General features: G+C 46.7%; 1 protein-coding gene and 3 non-coding genes across 4 annotated transcripts; all 4 read right to left on the minus strand.

Annotated features, from left to right (window-relative positions):
• Positions 1 to 1,548: 1,548 nt before the first annotated feature.
• RPS3 (ribosomal protein S3) lies at positions 1,549 to 10,628 on the minus strand. Its single transcript, XM_032796439.2, has 6 exons — positions 10,504 to 10,628; positions 10,043 to 10,136; positions 8,710 to 8,804; positions 7,350 to 7,537; positions 3,601 to 3,797; positions 1,549 to 1,620 (listed from the first exon to the last, which is right to left on the minus strand). The coding sequence occupies exons 4-5, from the start codon at positions 7,507 to 7,509 to the stop codon at positions 3,604 to 3,606; spliced, it is 354 nt and encodes a 117-aa protein (XP_032652330.2). The 5' UTR covers positions 7,510 to 7,537; positions 8,710 to 8,804; positions 10,043 to 10,136; positions 10,504 to 10,628; the 3' UTR covers positions 1,549 to 1,620; positions 3,601 to 3,603.
• On the minus strand, positions 2,843 to 2,981 carry LOC116834387 (small nucleolar RNA SNORD15). The gene has a single exon (XR_004375927.1). It is a non-coding gene; the product is annotated as a small nucleolar RNA SNORD15 (small nucleolar RNA).
• On the minus strand, positions 4,121 to 4,268 carry LOC116834385 (small nucleolar RNA SNORD15). The gene has a single exon (XR_004375925.1). It is a non-coding gene; the product is annotated as a small nucleolar RNA SNORD15 (small nucleolar RNA).
• On the minus strand, positions 7,925 to 8,075 carry LOC116834386 (small nucleolar RNA SNORD15). Its single transcript, XR_004375926.1, has one exon. It is a non-coding gene; the product is annotated as a small nucleolar RNA SNORD15 (small nucleolar RNA).
• Positions 10,629 to 18,628: the final 8,000 nt, after the last annotated feature.

Consider the following 18,628-nt stretch of genomic DNA (forward strand, 5'->3'; position numbering starts at 1 on the left):
AATATCACTTTTCACAGCAAATTTACTCAGACCAAGCAAGCAGAGGAACAAAGTAAGCCCTGGATAGGGAGATGGGTAGGGAGGCAGTGAGAGCCAGGGGCAACGGAGGGGTGGCGAGCCCAGGGCTGGCACCTGCCACCACAGGGCTGGGGCCAGAGCCCAAAGCCTCACACCCAGAGCCTGCCACCCCATCACATAGGGCTGAAGCCAGAAGCCCAAGCCCACCACTCCCGGGAAGTTAGGGAATCTCACTCTGGCTGCCTGATCCTCTGGCATTTGTGGTTCAAGGTGGGGGGGAGGACCCAACCCCTGCTGGTGGTCCCAGAGAAGGGGCCACTGCTCCCCCACCCCCAAAATAATCACCCAGGAATCTGTGGCCGCAAGAAAAGCCTTTGGTGGCCACATCTGAGAAATGTTGGCTAGGGCAGCGTCTCTCAGCCATGACCTCTTATTCAAAGACATTTTCACAATCCTTCCATTTACCATAAAATAGTAAACGTATCAATGATAAACCTATGTAATTTGCGTACGCTTGAAGAGTTGACAAAAGAAACATTGACCTTTATGGGTAAGGGTGTTGTGGGAAGTGGGGGAGCAAGGTTCTTTTCTTCCATTTGCAGTAAGATTTAATGCTTCATGTCCCAATTGACTTTTGTTCTCCAATCCCAACAGTTCAGAAACAGTGGTCTTTAACATATACAAGGAGAAACAGGTTTAAGTGAGAGGAATTCACACCTCTTAACTTGCTGAATTCCCAGAACAATCTCATGCAAAGACTTAGACCTGGCATACAATAATGTATGCTGAGTAAATACCAGTGAAATTCAGGGAACAAGTATTGTATTTAAGATCTACTACTTGAGTTTATCCTACAGACTTGGAGCCAGTCCATTAAAAAGGTGTCTTCTGTACAGAGAAGATGGGGGAAGGGGAAAGAATAATCACATCAACACATGTCAATTCATATTTTACTGCAAATCCAAATGAAAAAAGCTCTTTCCAGTGCACACAGAACCACCTTCAACTCCTAAGAGGTTACGAAAATTTTGCATCTCAGGGTTCACACTGAACTCTCAATTCATTCAGATCCCCAAGAGGTTTAAAAAACTACAAGCCTCTGTAGCCTCTTTCACACCCAAAAGCATTTTGTGAACTTTACCTAACTCCAGAAAGCAGCTGGCTAACAGCACACAGCAATGCTCAAGTGAAGACTTCTCCAAGTGCATTTCAACAACTAGGATTAAACACTCTCTCTCCACTTTTTTTTTCTTTTTAAAGTCACTCGGCATAAAATTATGTCACCGAGGAGTCATGACTCCAATTTAAGGGACATTCATGAGGTCTAAGCACCAGATTGTGGCCATGGTTCTGCCCAGAGTCAGAGAAGCACACTGACCCAGCCTGATTCTGTTTAGCTTGAGATCTGACAGCTCACTCCAAAAGGTGGTAGAAAAAAAATGGAACTTGGGATCGGCAAAATTTCCAGAGAACTTGTAGGAAACTTTTCAAGAACTAAAACTAGTCAAAAGAAGAGTCTCCACATTACACTGTCTTTTATGATTTTATTAAGATCCTTTCATGGGCCACAGTCCACCTTCTCCTTCCAAGTGTTGAAAAATCCTACAACAAAAAAACAACACACTTAGCAAGAGCACAAAATTCAGTGATCACTGTAAAGTTGTTAGTCATCCTGATCCAAGATTATCCTACCGGTCTGAAGCATTACTGGACTGCAATCCATTACCAGCCAGGCTACAGCATTCAGAATACAAGTTAAGATCAATTTGTTCTTTGTGCTACAGTAGCTTCTCGGAGCCTCAGATCAGGGCCCAACCATGCTAGGCACTGCAGTTTAACATAATTTATCAGCTCCACGGTGCTTTCCGTCATCGTAACAGGTCTGAAACTAGTTCAGTGAGGCAGATTCCTAACATGACTGTGAAAGCAATTGTGGTTTCCAATTAGTACAAATAGTCCCCTTTACTTCCCTAGCATTAGCTACACACCTGTCATTGCCGCTAATGATCTGTCAGATTAGAAATTAAGAGAACAAAGTAATCCAAGGAAACCTAAGTATACTTTGATTTTACAAAAAAAATCCTGAAGCAGGGATCAAAGATCCAGTGATTTGTTGCATTTGTTTCTAAGCTTTCGGTGCTATGCATGTTGCTCTATAATAAAATGAACTGCTTCAAAGCGCTACCCATGGAGAAGTGGCCAACAATGTTTTTTTCTAACTGGCAGCAATAGCAGTTGTAGCTAGAATGTGAAGCCATGGTGGGGTCTTTCCTCCTTGCACATCTCTACCACTAAGAACATCTGCAATTGCAATTTAACTAACAACTCAGCTGATGTGCAAGCTCAAAGAGAATCACCACACCACAGTACCTCAAGGGAAATACAACTTAACAGGAGAAAAAAATAATATCAGAAGTATATGCAGCTATGGCTGAATACACACGGAAACAGGTCTATTCAGGGAGATTGTAGCATTACAGTCACTGAATAGACCTGCACTTTATTGGTTAAATCTACAGCGAAGTGTTTACAATCTTAGAACATGAGTTGGTATAAGGAGAAAAGATGGTGCAAATTGTACGGACTGTGGCATAGTATAGGTGTGTGAATGACAGGTGCTTTCAGAAAATTTCTGACAGAGGGAGTTGGTTCATTACAAGGCAGGTTATCCCAAATACACCAGCTGGCAGAAGAGATGACAAAGGTTAGGTAAAGCACCACAACTAACATGGTGGGAAACTCTGGGTAAGGATTCCCAAGAAGCATAACTAAGTTTTCACCTTTAGCGTTTGAGCACTAAGTTAGCAAAAGAGGCCTCAATAACCCTTCTCAGACAAATGCCTCTGAAGTCATCAGTCAAGGACTCCGATTCAAGGTCCTGAAATCCATGATATAGAACATAACATGGCACAGGGCATTTGGACAGATCTCTTTTCAGACTCGTCATCATATCTTCGCTGAAGGGCGTATGTTAATGGTTTAATAATGCAGCAATGGTAAGGAGTTACACAGTGCTCCACCCACCACAATTGCCTCAAACACTTCACACAACTATGTTCCTTACCTATTGCCCTTACTTTCCAATCCATCACCCCAGATCCTGCACTGCAGCAACTGACCCTGCAGTCAAAGACTGGGTGCACTCTAGAAACAAATACACAGCAACAGGATGGTTTCTTTTCGTAAGACGGGAGCTACTGACTGAACAAGTTAGTCAGTGCTTCTTTATAACAGCAATGTATTTCTATACTCAATTTTTTTAAATTTTATTTTACATTTGAGAGATAGATTAAGCCTCAATTTGCCAATGCTTATTTTCAAAGCAACATAAGAGCATTATTGTAGAATAGACCAAAGTTTTAATGTCCTGCATTTGTCCCATTCTGGCCACAGGGCAATACAGAATTCTTTGGAGAAACTCAGTTAATACACCTAACTTTGTTTCTTCCTGACTCCAGCAGAAGGTCAATTATACCTCAAAGCATGAGCATATTCTTATTTATGAGAATAAAAATGATAATTTCTGATGGGCACCACACTAGTTTCTACCATTTCAGAGAGTTACGGAACAAGGTTGCTTACCCATTATGCAGTGGGAACTGGCTGAGGCATGGCTGGCTGTTCTGGTTTGCCACCTTTCTGCTCTGAGATGGGTGTGGTGGGTAAGATCTCTTCCTTGGGCTCCACAATGCTGACATGGTCTGGAAGGGGTTTCTTGGGTCCAATCTTCCCACTTGGGTCCCAAGGCAACATAATCTTTACTTTAATACCCAGAACACCTGAAAAAAATTGTAACATAACTGATCACTGCATTTAAAGGAGGCAAGATGCTCCATATACACTCAGATGCTGAACTGATACAAATTCTAAAACACTGCCATATTTATTCAGAGGAAGCTTTCAACACCCACATAAAGCTTACACTTTGGGTAATCTGTTATAGGACTCAGTTATCAGTGTGAATTAACAATCTTTAAGAGTACGAAAGCACAGAAGTAAGCTAGTCCAGTAATTTTCCTTTCATTGTTTCATGCACTGCTCTCTCACAAAGTGAGAGCTTTAAACCCGTTTCCTGTGCTAATTTATAAATATTCTCTGTATCCCTTCTCAGACAAATGCCTCTAAATCATCCAATGAACAGGACACTCTGCTAAGGTACCCTAAGCACAGTACCAAAGAACATGGCACTGAACAGGCTACACTTACACAAGAAGTGTCCTTTCTGACTCGTCATCGTATCATCACTGAAGGGATATCAGGTAAGCTAACTGCTCTTATGTCATGCTCAAGTATTGTCTGCTCATATGTGAGCATCATTTAGTGACCCGAGGAGTAAAAAATAGTTTGCATCCTTCCTGAAAGTTTAATTACACAGATCTGAAAGACTTACATTCTTCCTCATGCTTTTTACCATAGGAAAAAAATATCAGAGGACTATCTAGTCTTGAATTGTTTCTGCCAGGAACCCTGGGAGGATTAGAAGATCTGGGGTGGGAGTCCTTGGCTTTCGGTGGTATTTTATAAACCCAAAGTCATAATTTTATCCCAAATGTTTCTCAGGAACAGGTGTTAAGTAGGTAACTAACAAGTTTTGAACAGTGAAATTAAAATCCCTCTCTCAGCTACTTAGATTTTAGTCTCACTAATTCCACCAGCTCTTCAGTCAGCTAGGGTATCCCACACTGCTGGTGGAAGTGAGCCTCCCAGTCCAGGGAGACAGACTCGTGCCAGAAGGGCTCAAACTACATGCTAAAAATTGCAGTGTGGATGCTGCAGCTCAGGCTGGAGCATGGGCTTAAACCCACCAGACCCCTAGACTTGAGAGCCCGAGTCCCAGTCTAAGCTGCAATACGCACACTGCTACTTTTGGCACACTAGCTCAAGTCAGTCTACCCTGGCTGCAGGAGGATTGATTTAAATCAGGGCAATTTAAATAATGATTTATATCACCAAGTGGAAAGCCTTGATTTAAACAATTTTTCAATTTGTATTTTGGTTCTCTGCTACAGAAAGGTGCATTCATTGGTTGATATAACCCTTAACACGTTTATTTACAAGTAGAGCCTTTACACTAGATTTGGTTCATCTTTTTGCTACCTAGGAGGCTATACAATCATTTAAGAATGATTTAGTTTCTAGTTTCAGATTCTTATTAACTGTACATTTTTAGTATGTTGGAAAGTGGTGAATGAAATATTGTTTCTTTACTAGCTAATGAAAACTTGTAGCACAATTTGCGTCAAGCTACATTAGGATGGTAACTGGAATTTAATACAGAACAGTATAGGACACGTATCAGAATACATTTCACATTTACAACTACATGATTTATTACACAGAGGAATTAACTGTAGTTAGTGAATTGCACTGATTATTTCAGGCCAGTCAGGGGAAAGTTTTCAAGTATATTTAAGTGACAGTGACTGAAGCTTAACTTCCTACTCACTTAAGTTTCTTAAAAATGACTGAGTCTTGTAAGTCACTTTTCCAGTCTCTTGTACACACTAGCACAGCTCCTGGGTCCCCCACAGGATCAAGCCCTTACTAGAGTTCATTACTTGTTGTGCCATGTTTATAAAACATGACCTCAAAAGTTAGATGTTTTCCCGGATCTTTCAGGCCCCCTTTATCTCTTGAAGCATAAAGCTCATTTTCCTTTTGCAGCTCACTATTAAAGTCCATTTCTGATGATTAAGCCTTACACCAAGAGAGAGAAGAGTCTAGCTTGCTGGAAAACCTCACTGTCGCTTACTGTGTAAACTCGGGCACGTCCCACTTTCTCCATTTGCATGATTGGGATAATATTGTCTTACCTACTCCCATAGGGATTACAGGAATGATTTATACAACACTGTGGAAAATGCATGCATATTCTGGGCTAATGATTAGACACTTTGAATATAGATGTATACATATCCGAAGTGACTAACTGATAGGCAATATTGCTGCAGGAAAACACAACCAGCTGATGTGCTGACCCATGGTACCATACTATAAGCCTCTGTCATTGTCGTAGCTTCCTACTCCAATTTGAACCTTAGCGTTCATAACCTGAGAAGCTAGCATGAACCCCTCTAAGCTTAATTACCAGCTCAGATTTGATCTCGCTGCCACCATCCAAAAATTCCAGGGTTTTGGCTCCCTCTGGTCTCCCCAAAACCTTTCCACTGGAGGGACCCCAACGACTCAGACCGATAAGTCTCACAACAAAGGGAAAATAACCACTTCCTTCCCCTTCTCCTCACACCCAGACTTTTCACTCTTCTTGGGCTACCCCTGAGAGTTACTGATGATGCATCTCTTTACATCACAATACCAAGACAGCATGTCCTCCTCTATTCCAAAGAGACAAACCTCACGAAATACAAGGAAACAGAAATGGAATGCCTCTCTTCCCCCTCCCAACCAATTCCCTGGTGCTGCAGAGCTTTCAACCCTTCGTAGATCTAACCCCAAAGTAAGAATTTCCCCTTCCCTTCGTTCCTTAGGCTACCCAACCAGAGAGAAACCTCAAAGAGTTCTTAAAAAGAAAAGCTTTATATATAAAAAACAAAAACATGAACATATCTCTGTAATTCCAAGCTGACAAATACACAGGGCCTTTACTTAAAAAGAAAATATGAACAAACAGACATTCAAAAAAGAGATACAGTTTAAACATTCCAGCAAACCTAACACCCATGTAAATACAAAAAAACATATAAAAGCCTATTGTTTTGCTAACCGTTTGTACTTACAACTTTGAAACTGAAGATTAAGAAGCTTGAAGATAGAAAGAAGCCTCCCATAGCCGAGAGACAGACAAAAGACACAGACCCAACATTCCCTCCCTGAGTTTTGAAAAAATCCAGTTTCCTGATTGGTCCTCTGGTCAGGTGTTTGGTTCCCTTTGTTAACCCTTTACAGGTGAAAGAAACATTAACCCTTAGCTATCTATTTATGAGAGTCATAACTTGCTAATTAGGAATTTATTGGCAGCTGAAGACAGCTTAACCTATATTTCTAATTTATACATACAGGACAAGAGCAGACGATGCTCCACATTAGACAAAACATGTGCAACAGAAGACAGCTCCGGCCTGTAAGGGCGTGTAATTTCAAAAGGCAAAACAGCATCACAGGTACCAGTAACGAGCAGCAGTTAGGCTGAATACTTTGCACAACAGAAAATGCACTGGAATTCTGGGAGTAACCACTCCTCTAGCAATCAGACAGCAGGGAAGCTGCCAAGCAGCAGCAGAGTGGCAGCACTTTGGACTGTGTGGTACTAAGTGCTAATACAGAGAAGGGAGCCAGTCAATTGCAAGGGGATACATATTCCAAACACTCACCTTGCCTGAGGAGGACGTGGCGCACAGCTGTATCGACATAGTAGTTTACGGGGTCTCCACTGTGGATCATCAGGCCATCCACAAACTTCATAGACTTGGCTCGCTGGCCTCTGAGTTTACCGGACACCACCACCTCACAACCCTTAGCACCACTCTCCATGATGAAGCGGAGGACACCATAGCAGGCTCTTTGGAGAGAGAAAAGAGTTACTCAGTGGTTGTAAAGAGCACTGTGTACTGCACAAGTAGGAGATATAGCTGTGGAATGTGCCATCAAAACCCTCCATAACCATCAAATTCTGATCCAGAAATCCAGCTCTCGTTAAGATAAGTTTCAAAGGGGACTGGTTGCAGCATCATCTACCCCATAGCCGTGTTTAATTTTACGCAATTTTTCTAAAAATTTCACTGTAGGAGTTTCAACATTGAGAATTCTGTGCCTGTTTCACATTATGCTTAGATGTTATGGGCATGCACACTGCTCAGCACAATGGGCTCCGGTTGCTATTACATGTAACTACATTTAAAAAAAGCATTGGACAGCCTATTGAGGTGGAAAATACTGGCTCTCCATCCCTTCTCAGACAAATGCCTCTAAATCATCCAGTGAACAGGGCCATCCTGCCAAGAAACCCAAGCACAGCATCACAGAACATGACACTGCAAAGGGTGCACTTAGCAGGATACATATCCCTTTTCTGACTCGTCATCATATCATCACTGAAGGGATCTTAACATGTGTGACCACAGATCATTTAAACAATGCATTTCCTAGACAGCTTTGTTTGAGACCAAACCGCCATCTTTGCTAATTCCCCACCACCACCACCCTCAATAAATGGGTGTAAGCTTTTCATGTTTGACTTAGCCTTCACGCTTTTACTAGCCCCACTCAGTAACAGGGCAAGTTGTATATTAAAACTAATAGCTAATATTGCCAATTGTGACAGCCCTTAACAAATCCTGATGTTTTATTTAATACTTAGTTATGCCATGTGCTATCAAGAGATTTGTGTTAAACACACAGAAATGGCAGTTCAAATAAACACTCATTAAAATTTGTTTCAAGTTTGCTGGAGCGTAACTGTGGCTTTTTAAAAATCTACTTTTGAAATAAGAAATCTACCAATGTGCATTTACCACCTAGATAATTAATATTCAGGAAAAATTAGATAATAGCACTTTACATCTTTATTCTGTCAATCCTAACTTAACTTGCATAATACACACAGTGAGTGGTGAAGGAATTTTCCTCAAAGCCACAGAGCCAGTGTCAGAGCTGGGATCAGAACCCAGAGTGCTCTCAGTCACTTGTTTGCTCTATTACATCTACAGAGTATTTTTACACTTCTGCACTTACCGACGCACAGCTAAACCTCCCAGAAGTTTATAACGCAGGGACTCTGCTTGGGCAATAGCACACAGACCTCTTGTGGCCACCTTCTCGGCATAGAGCTACAAAAGAAGGAAAGAGTGTTCAGAAAGAGTTACAACAGTGAAGGTTAGCAGACTTCCATGCATATAGGTGACAGGCGCCTCAGCTGCCCTCCGTGTGCCCCTCTCCCCCCAGTAACTCACTTAGTTCCTTGATACTTGCATACCTGCAGGATCTTTACCCTTAGATAATAGTGTGGCATTTACCTGCTTTGATGTTTGTCCTCTGCGCCTCATGTTGAGCTGAGACATCCTAGTGATGTTCCATTGAAAACCAAGGCACCATTAAGGCATGCTTAGTGCAGTCCTGGAGGTGCAATCCTACCAAGCCAGCTCAGAACATTAGGCAGCCCTGGAGGTGCAATCTTCCAAACGTGTCCAGGTATGGACAGCGGTGGTGATGCATCCTTCAGGGTGGACATGGTATGCTGTGCTGTGCTTGGAGGACCATCCTACCAGACATGCCCAGCCCCCTGGGACAACTGAAAGCTTAATAAAGAGATCACAGTCAGAAAGTGAGGTTGAAAGTGTAAGGTCCTAAGCATAGCACAGAACAAAAGTCAATGTGGTATATAGTTACCTGGCAATTTTTCCCAGTGAAGTTTAATCAAAGTCCCATAAAGCAATTAGCTTTTTGTGATGGGGGGTGGGTAAAAATTGCATTAACACAGATCCTACCAGCAGCAGCAGCTCCAACAATAGCCTCCCCAGAGGAAAAAAGTTTCTTCCTAAACTCCAACAGATAACAGTTTATTTCCTTACAAATGGCCCCCATTTTATAGTCCTTGCAAACTTTGTTTTTAATTCTTATTGCTTTACTCTGGATGCAGTTATCCATTGCAATCTAGGCCTCAAAGGCACCCTGTGACAATGAGTTCTGCAAACTAGTTATAATAATCAATAGAAACCATAAGTTTTGCATGAAGTAAAAGACAAGAACCAGTATCACTAGCTAGCAAGGATCCATTCTGACTCAAACCTGCTACAGGTCATAACATGTTCCCCATTTTTGGTCTAGTACCAATGCATCTCCATTGGTGGAGATAAAAAGTGAAAATCTAATGCCCCATATCCAATACTATTAAATCTTACTTGCGATGACTTTTGATAACACATATGCAGACAGATGTGTGACTTTTAAATTGTTGTCACATTAAATTAATGCCTTTTCTAAAACTGATGTAATTAAAAGCAACAGTAAGGCTCATCTTAAAATATTGTCAGAAAAGCTGACAAAGAAAAAGAGAAAAGCCATTTACCTCCACGCTTCCTTCAGGAAAGCCAAACCTCTTCTGTACGACAGCAGTCAGCTCACGGATTCGGCGCCCCTTCTCACCAAGAACATTTTGCGTTCTGAATAAGATAAACATGGTTATTAGAATCTGCAGCTGGGAAGCAACATCTATTTGAAGATTTAATTTTTTTCTCCATGTCAATGTACTGGTCTTACTACAGCACATTACTGTGCCAAGTCTAGTTTTAAATGACTGACTAGATAGGGATTACAATCATTCTCAGCGACCATTCCACAATTTAACCTCATCACAAGGAAGTTTTCCCTAATGTATGGACATTTATTCACCAGTTCTTAATTTCATTCACAATTTCTGGTTACCATCTTTCCAAAGAAATAGTCATGTATAGAAGGATTATACACAAATATCACAGATTTTGGCTACTGGTAACTGCTGTGAAAGAATAAGGGGCAAGTTTCAATTACCTGGTAGCAAGGATGATAATTTCAGTCCTCGTTGGAGTAACTCGGACCTCTACTCCAGAGTATCCATCTTCAGCCAACTCTCGAGTCAGAAACTCATTTAACTCAGCTTTGAAGATGCCATCAGCGACAAACTAAAACCGAACAAGTCAAGCTATGTTCAACAGTTCACAAACACATTTTCTAAAATTTAAAGTTTCACTGCTGGTTGGAGGTCCTGGCTGAACAGCCCAAGTCTACGTTTCTCTTCACAGAAAGCAGCAGAGACAATAATACAACAAGGCTCCCTGTGCAAGGGCCAAATTTAACTCAACCCTGCTGTAGTGACTACCCCTCTACAGTCAGTTTAATTCCTTAAGCAACGATCAGATCAAGGTTTCAACCACATCCAGCTCAAACCATACTCAAAACTAGCTGATGAAACCATACCTCATTACTCTTCTCCAAATGGTAGCACTTTCTAGCCAACAAGAATGTTAAGTTAATTGTGTCAGACTACCCACAACCAATACGTATCAGAGGGGTAGCCTTGTTAGTCTGGATCTGTAAAAGCAGGGAAGAGCCCTGTGGCACCTTAGAGACTAAGGGACATAGTCTATCAATAAGTAGTTTTACTACTTAAACCCAACCCCTGATCCTGAAGACACCTGACAGCAAACATTACATCTGGTTGTAAGTTTGGCATGACTGGATCCCTACTTTGCATCTTTGTTAGTTATGGATGTTAGAGGGTTTCACACCAGGTTACCAGCCCTGGGGTGACCAGCCCCTTAACCCTGCATCTCTCCACCTCCGATAAACGCCTCGGACCAAACTCACTTACTCCGCCAGCTCCAGGGCCCACGCATGAAACCCCCTCTGCTCTTTCCTCCCTGATGCACAGCGGCCCAACAGGCCCTCTCCCCACAGCGTCTGAAACCCGTTTCCCCAAGGCGGGGCCCCCTGCCCAGGTGCCAAGCGGAGCCCTGGGCTCTGTGCAGCGGGGAACGAGGAGCTGCCGTCAGCCACGCGGGCGGCTCAGTGCGGAACCAACCCTCCTCCCAGCTGCAGCCCCGGGACCGGGGCGCTCCGGGCTCCCTCCGCGCCCCGGGCTGCAGAGACGGGCCAGGCCCCGCGGGGATCCGGCCTCCCCCCGTCACTACCCCCAGGCCCGGTCGCAGGAAGCCGCCATGTTGCGCCCAGCCGGGCCCGGCCTTGCATCCGCCTCCATCCGCCCTCGCCGCCGCCGCGGCAGCCCCGCCCCCTTGCCCAGGCCCGCCCGGCGCTCCCGGCTCCCAGCCGGCCGCTATCGCCGGCCCCGGCCCCCAGGGCCGCCCTGCAGCGCTCACCTTCGCTTCTTGGAGATCTGCACCGCCATCCTTGAGCCGCGCCGCGCCGGCGAAAGGAAAGCCCCCGCCCGGGGAGAATAAGGTCCTTTCACCACTTGCCATTGGCCGAGGCTGGTCAACGTGGGATCGCAGGGGCGGGTGGGAAATGTAGTTCCCTCAGGGACACCCCCACCCAGCCGTGCTCTGAGGAGGGGTTCAGGCGGTGATGCTCTCCTGGTACCACACTCACCATAGCAGGATGGGTCTTGCAGTGCAAAGCGCTGTGTGACACACTTATTCCAGATTATGGGTGGGTCTGCATATAAAAGTGAAGTTGAACAAACTACCATGCACAACCTATTGATGCAAGTAGACGCGTCTAACATGCACACCTTCCCGGCCAACATTAACAGGGCCGGTGCAACCATTTAGGACTAGCCGGTTGCCAAGGGCGCAAAGATTTGGGGGGCGCCAAAAAGTGGCGCCCCCCCAAAATTTTTAAATATTGCAGCGCTGCTTGCTGGAGGGCTGAGCTCCAGCAGCAGCAGCTGCCTGCAGCCGGCAGCCCAAGGTTGTCCCTCGGGTCAGGGCGCCCCGCTCACGTCATAGCACCCCTGCGTAGTGCGCCGCAGCCCGCAGCCCGGCAGCCCAGGGTGCCCCTCCGCCCCGGGGTAGCGACCACCGCCACGACTCGGCAGCCGAGGGCGCCCCCGGGGTCAGTGCGCTGCCCCGCAATGCAGGAGCCAGCCTAGGACGCCTCCCGCCCCCAGTACCACTCTATCGGTCAACGAGCCGCCGCCACAGCCCGGCAGCCCAGGGCGCGCCCCAGGGACATGAGCGCGCCGTGTGACCGACCGGGGGCCCCCGTGGTAGAGGCCTCGCTGATGGGCATGCTGACCGGAAGCCACAGGCCGGGCCCGGGTCAAGAGCGCCGCGACCCAGCAGCCCAGGGCGCCCCCCCACATCCTGGGGTCAGGGAGCCGTGAGACCCGCGCGCGGGGCGGCGAAATGTCTCGGCGCCTAGGGCGCCAGAAACCCTAGCGCCGGTCCTGCCGACATAAGTGCTCCAAGACGGCAACACAGTAATCCCACCTCCCTGACTGGCACGAAGCCATGTTGTACTATTAAGCACGATGCAGTATGAGTGTTGACCTAACTGTCCTCCAGCAGTTTGTGAACTCCACTGTCCAGCTCCTCTACACTTTAAACACCCCCCCACACACATTATTGAAATGTCCTTTCCTGAGTGCCCCCCATAGCAAGCACACTTAGCAGTTCTCTCTTCTCATGTGTGACCACTGAGCCAACCATGCCAGCTTCACCCCACACACTAGACATGCTCCAACCAGGTGTAGACAAGAGATAGTGGATTGCTTAGGCCTGTGGGCAGAAGAGGCTGCGCTGGCACAGCTACAGACCAGCCACAGCAACATGGACAGCTATACGCATATTACACGAGGGATGCAGACAAAGGGGTACGACAGGGACCAGCAGCAGTGACACGTGAACGTGAAGGAACAGCAGCAGGCTTACCACCAGGGCAGGTAGCACAACAATTGATCGGGGGCTGAGACCCAGGCAGTCTTCTTTTACAATGACCTGCATGCCATGCTTGGCAGAAACTCCCCCTGCACTCCACAGATCACCACGGATACCTCAACGGAGGAGGAGGGTGGAGACACGGTAGGGTGACTAGATGTCCGGTTTTTTTACTAGAACACCAGGTCAAAAAGGGATCCTGGCGGCTCTGGTCAGCACCACCAACTGGACCATTAAAAGTCCTTCAGCAGTGCTGTGGTGCTAAGGCAGGGTTGTCCCTACCCATCCAGACTGGCACTGTGCTGTGCTCCAGAAGCAGCCAGCAGGTCCGACTCCAAGCCGGAGGGACCATCGGGCTCTGCGCACTGCCCCTGCCCCGAGCATCGGTGGAGCGGGGCGGGGGGGATGTGCCTGAGGACAAGAGTGGCATGTGGAGCCTCCTGGCCCCCCACCTAGGACCTGAACCTGCTGGCTGCTGGCTTCTGGGGTGCACACAGTGCAGTGCCAGGATAGGCAGGCAGCCTACCTTAGCCCCGCTGCGCCACTGACCAGGAACCGCCTGACATAAGCCCATGCCCCAACCCTGAACCCCAGCCCCCTGCCCCAGCCCTGAGCCCCCCACAACCCGGAGCCCCCTCCTGCACCTCAAACCCCTCATTCCTAGCCCAGAGCCCTCACCCCCCCACTCTCCAACCCCTTGCCCCAGCCCAGAGCCCCCTCCCACACTCCAAATCCATTGGCCCCACTCCCCAGCCTAGATCCCCATCCTGCACCCAAACCCCTCATCCCCCAGCCCCACCCCGCAGCCCGCACCCCCAGTTAGAGCCCTCACCCTCCTCCCACACCCCAACCTCCTTCCTCAGCCCAGTGAAAGTAAGTGAGGGTGGGGGAGAGGAGGCCACAGAGGGCTGGGCCTCAGGGAAGGTCTGGGGCTAGGGTGTTTGGTTTTGTACAACTAGAAAGTTGGCAACCCAAAGACATGGTGCAGAATAGGGTCCCGCTTTGCAGCAAGTTAGGATCTGTTTGAGATGCCACCAGGCAAACATGGATGAGCGTGATGAAGGAGACTTGGGTAAGTGCGTGCATGCATTTTCTCTTACAATGTTTAAATGTAAGAGGGTACACAGTCCATCCATAAGTTAACAAGACTCAGCTACCAAGTTAGGCGGGGTGGGGCATGTGTGTGTGGAGCAGTGTGTTCACGTACAGAGGTTGTCCCATGAGAAATCTCAACGAAACTTTCATGGAGATACTTTGCAATCCTCTCCCCAAGGTTTCTCGGGATGACTGCCTTATTTCTTTCTCTGTGATAGGGTACTTTCCCACATCTCTCTGTCATGAGTTCGGCTGGCATCATTGCAGTAAAACAGGCTAGGAGCAGGTGGGCCTGGGTTGCTTCGAGACACCAGTAGCAGCTGTGGTTTCTGTGCCTTTGTGATCCTCAGGAGTGAGATATCAGCCAAAACCGTCCACCACCATCAGCATTAAATAGTGCCAATGTTCAGTGCCATTCCCTATACGTGTATCGTTTCATGCAACCAAAATTCCTTTCCATCCCTTGTCCCGTATTCACCATAGCCAGGGCTGAAAAGTGGTGCTGTGGAGAGGCACTCAGATCCGAAGCTGAAATGTCAATAAACATGTATTATTAAAAGGTTTTATGGGAATAAGGGAAGGACATTTTGAAACTTATCTTTCCCTTTCCACTGTGACTGTAAATGTGGTAAAAACAACGAGGCGTCCTTGTGGCACCTTAGAGAATCACACATTTATTTGGGCATAAACTTTCATGGGCTAAAACCCACTTCATCAGATGCATAGAGTGGAAAAATACAGATACATCTGTCTCCTTTTATCAGCAGCTGCTGTCGTTGCAGCCTTAAGGGATGCCCCATCCACACCCACAGAATGCTTTACCATGATGAGGAGAAAGAAGAGGACTAGGGAGGGAGGATGTGTCCAGTGAGATCCTGCAAGCCAGTTCTGCATCGAATCACAAAGAAAGGGCCTGGAAGCATGGGCTGTGGGTAATGGAGGCTGGGGGAGGCTAAGCCTCCCCAAACCTCCACTAATACTCCCCGCCATAGCCACAGAACTAAACTGCAGTGGGGTTCAGCCCTCCTCTGGGTGGCCTGGGCTCACGGCTCTGGGCACTGGCAGCCTGGCTCAGGTTCTGGGCTACTCTGGGCTCCAGTGGGCTGGCCAGAGCTTGGGGCTGCTTCAGGCGCAGATGAGCCGGCCCAGGCTCAGGGCTGCTCTGGGCAGTGGTGGGCTGTCCCGGGCTTGAGACTCTTCTGGACGCCAGTGGGCCAGCTGGGGTTCAGGGCTGCTCCAGGCACCAGCCAGGGTTTGGGGCTGTGCCAGCCAGCCAGCTAGCGAGAATTGGGGGTGGGGCAGGGCCTCAGGCAGGAGGGACACGGTAGGGAGCTAGCCTCCCTAAATGGGGGGTGCACTTGTCACTCATGCCTGGAGCATCAACATGGCCAAGGGCAAGAAGGAGGAAAGATTGGGCAGGAGAAAGGTGCAGGAAAAAGAGAGGGAGATGCACTAGGACATAATGGGGTTTCGCAGATAGCAAACAAATGCTCCAGACCTGAGTTCACCGATAGGTCCAAAAATCCCAGAAACCTCCCCACCCCCAGCCCCCTTTGCAGTTCTTGGAGAAATCCATGGTTACAGCTCCCTACTCTCCTCAACATTCCACATGGCATGACGGGCCACCTCCTTGTTACCCTTATCCCTCCATGCCGGGAGACAGGAAAACCATAATTTCACATACACCAGCCATGGATCTCACAGGTCAGTGTATGGGTAGCCATGCCAGACTACATCTGTGCACTGAAATGGACAGTTACCTTTCCAATAGGTCAGTGTTTCCCAAACTGGGGTTCATGAACCCCTAGGGGTTCACGAAATGTTACAGGAGGTTCTTGGGGAAAAATTCCCTAATGGCGGACAGAGCTGTCCCTAGAGACCCGAGCAGGATGGGACACTGAGGACACTTAACCTTCAAGACTCCTCATAAGAAATGGAAAGGGAAGTAGATATTTTTTTGCTGTTTTTAAAATTAAATAGGCAGCTAGTGTTGTTTTTTAAATTATTATGAAGAACAAGTTTAAGCTTTGTTGTAACGTGTGTTGTTTGCCTCGAGTGCTCAAGACCTGCATGCTTGTGTAAGAGGAACTCTCTGAGTTGGCTTCTTAAATACCTTCCTGCTGGTTCACATCTGATATTCCTTGATGAAACATAGGAGCCTTGTGTTATAACAGGCTTATTCAAAGTGATACAAGCTATGAAAGTGAGATCTTGGAAGAGTGTTGCCATTTTCATAATGAAATAAAAATCCTGTAATGATAAATAATAATTAATACATAGTGTGTAATAAACATGTCACAAAAACGAATTTTATATTTCCAAGAGCACTGATTTTGTAATTTATACTCAGGAAAAGGAGAAAATCCCTGGAAATATTCATTTTTAGGAGGGGGTTCACGAGACTTGACATTTTAATGAAATGGATTCACAGGTTGTTAAAGTTTGGGAACCACTGCAATAGGTATTAGTGAGACTAACTTAACAGTAATGCACCAATTCTGCCACTGGAGGTCACTAAAGACAATTGTGAGGGTGGGGTGGAGGGAGGGGGGAGAGAATAAACCTGTCGTAGATTCATAGACTTAAGGTCAGAAGGGACCATTATGATCATCTAGTCTGACCTCCTGCACAACGCAGGCCACAGAATCTCACCCACCCACTCCTGTAACAAACCCCTAACCTATGTCTGAGTTATTGAAGTCCTCAAATCGTAGTTTAAAGACCTCATGGTGCAGAGAATCCTCCAGCAACGTTCCTCCTCCTTCACTTATTTAATTTTAAGTGATTTTAGTGCTGGTGAAAAATGTCAGCTAGAGATGGGAGATAAGCCATAGGCAAAGGCAATGCAAGCTTTCTTCAAGTTGTTCTGCCAATGTACCTCATCCCTAATCCGGACATGCCACCTCTAGAAGAAAGAGGCTGGTTCGTTTCCTGTCATGCCCCCAGTTCAGTCGTTGGCCACTCTGCAAGAGCCTGCCAATAAGAGGACATTTAGTGCTAAGAGCTGTAGTGGGTTTTGTGCTATGGACGCTTGTCTGCTAGGAACAGGACTGAGACCTGCCAAACTCATTACACAGGGTATCAAATGCTTAGCTGACACGTGTACAGCTCCTCAAGTGACATTCTTCACCAGTGAGAAAGTTGTCCTGAGCAGCAGGCACAGATGTCTTTCCCTTGCACCTGGGGTCGGGGGCTTGGGTGGTAGAACCAGGGGTGACTGGAGAGGCTAGGGAAATCTGGGGGGACCAAACTACTGGAGGGAGAGCTAGGGCAGCTTTTGGAAGCAGAGTGGGCCTGGAACCTCTCCCACATTCTGTTCCTCCCTATGTCCTGGATGCCCTTGAATCCTTCACCTCCCTCCTGCTAATGTCCTCAATTATTCTGAAGTACAGGTGAAAAGGCTTAATATTGAGTATAATGCTATTGAGGGGCCAATGCAAAATAATTTCATGTCACTAAGAATATATAACATGTACAACCCATGCAGAAAACTAGTGGCCAAGGCACTGAGAGAGAGAATTGCAGATGCCACTAGCCCATATATTATGTGTGGAGAGTTAAGCAGCCATAACAAATTGTGGGGAAATAGGAAAAATGATAATGGAAAATATCTAGAGCAATTCATTGATGCAAATAATTTAGTAATTCTGAATGGCGGAACACCTACCTAATTTAATGCAGCTGGTGGAAGTTTCTCCTGTCTAGACCTGGGAATTGCCACAAGCAACGTAGCAAGTAAATGTAGCCGGGTAATCTATAAAGCGGAGGGAGTGGGAAGTGACCACTTCCTGACACTCATTCTGTGTCAAGGAAAGGGTAATATTGAAGAATATGATTGTTCCCCTACTTGGAATCTAAAAAAATGAATTGGGAACTCTTTAGCAACGAAAGTGTGGAATATGTAAATGGGTAGTGTCATTGGCATAGTTTGACTTCTATAGTTGGTGGCGGGGGTCAGCCTCACCCAAACCAATAGGTTGGATGGGGGTAGGGGTGGGAAATTCCACACCTGCCTGAGGCTTGCAGTGCTGGGAGCCACAGTGGGGTCACCACTGGCCTGTGGGGCCAGGCACCTGCTCCAGTGTTTGTCTGGGTCTTGCACAGGGACCCTGAGGGGTCAGTCTCCGTTCCCCTTTGGTTACGCTGGTGTAGCTTCCAAGTTGCCATGCCAAGACAGGATGAGTGAG

The sequence above is a fragment of the Chelonoidis abingdonii genome, chromosome 1, assembly GCF_003597395.2.
Source record: "Chelonoidis abingdonii isolate Lonesome George chromosome 1, CheloAbing_2.0, whole genome shotgun sequence".
Lineage (NCBI taxonomy): Eukaryota > Metazoa > Chordata > Testudines > Testudinidae > Chelonoidis > Chelonoidis abingdonii.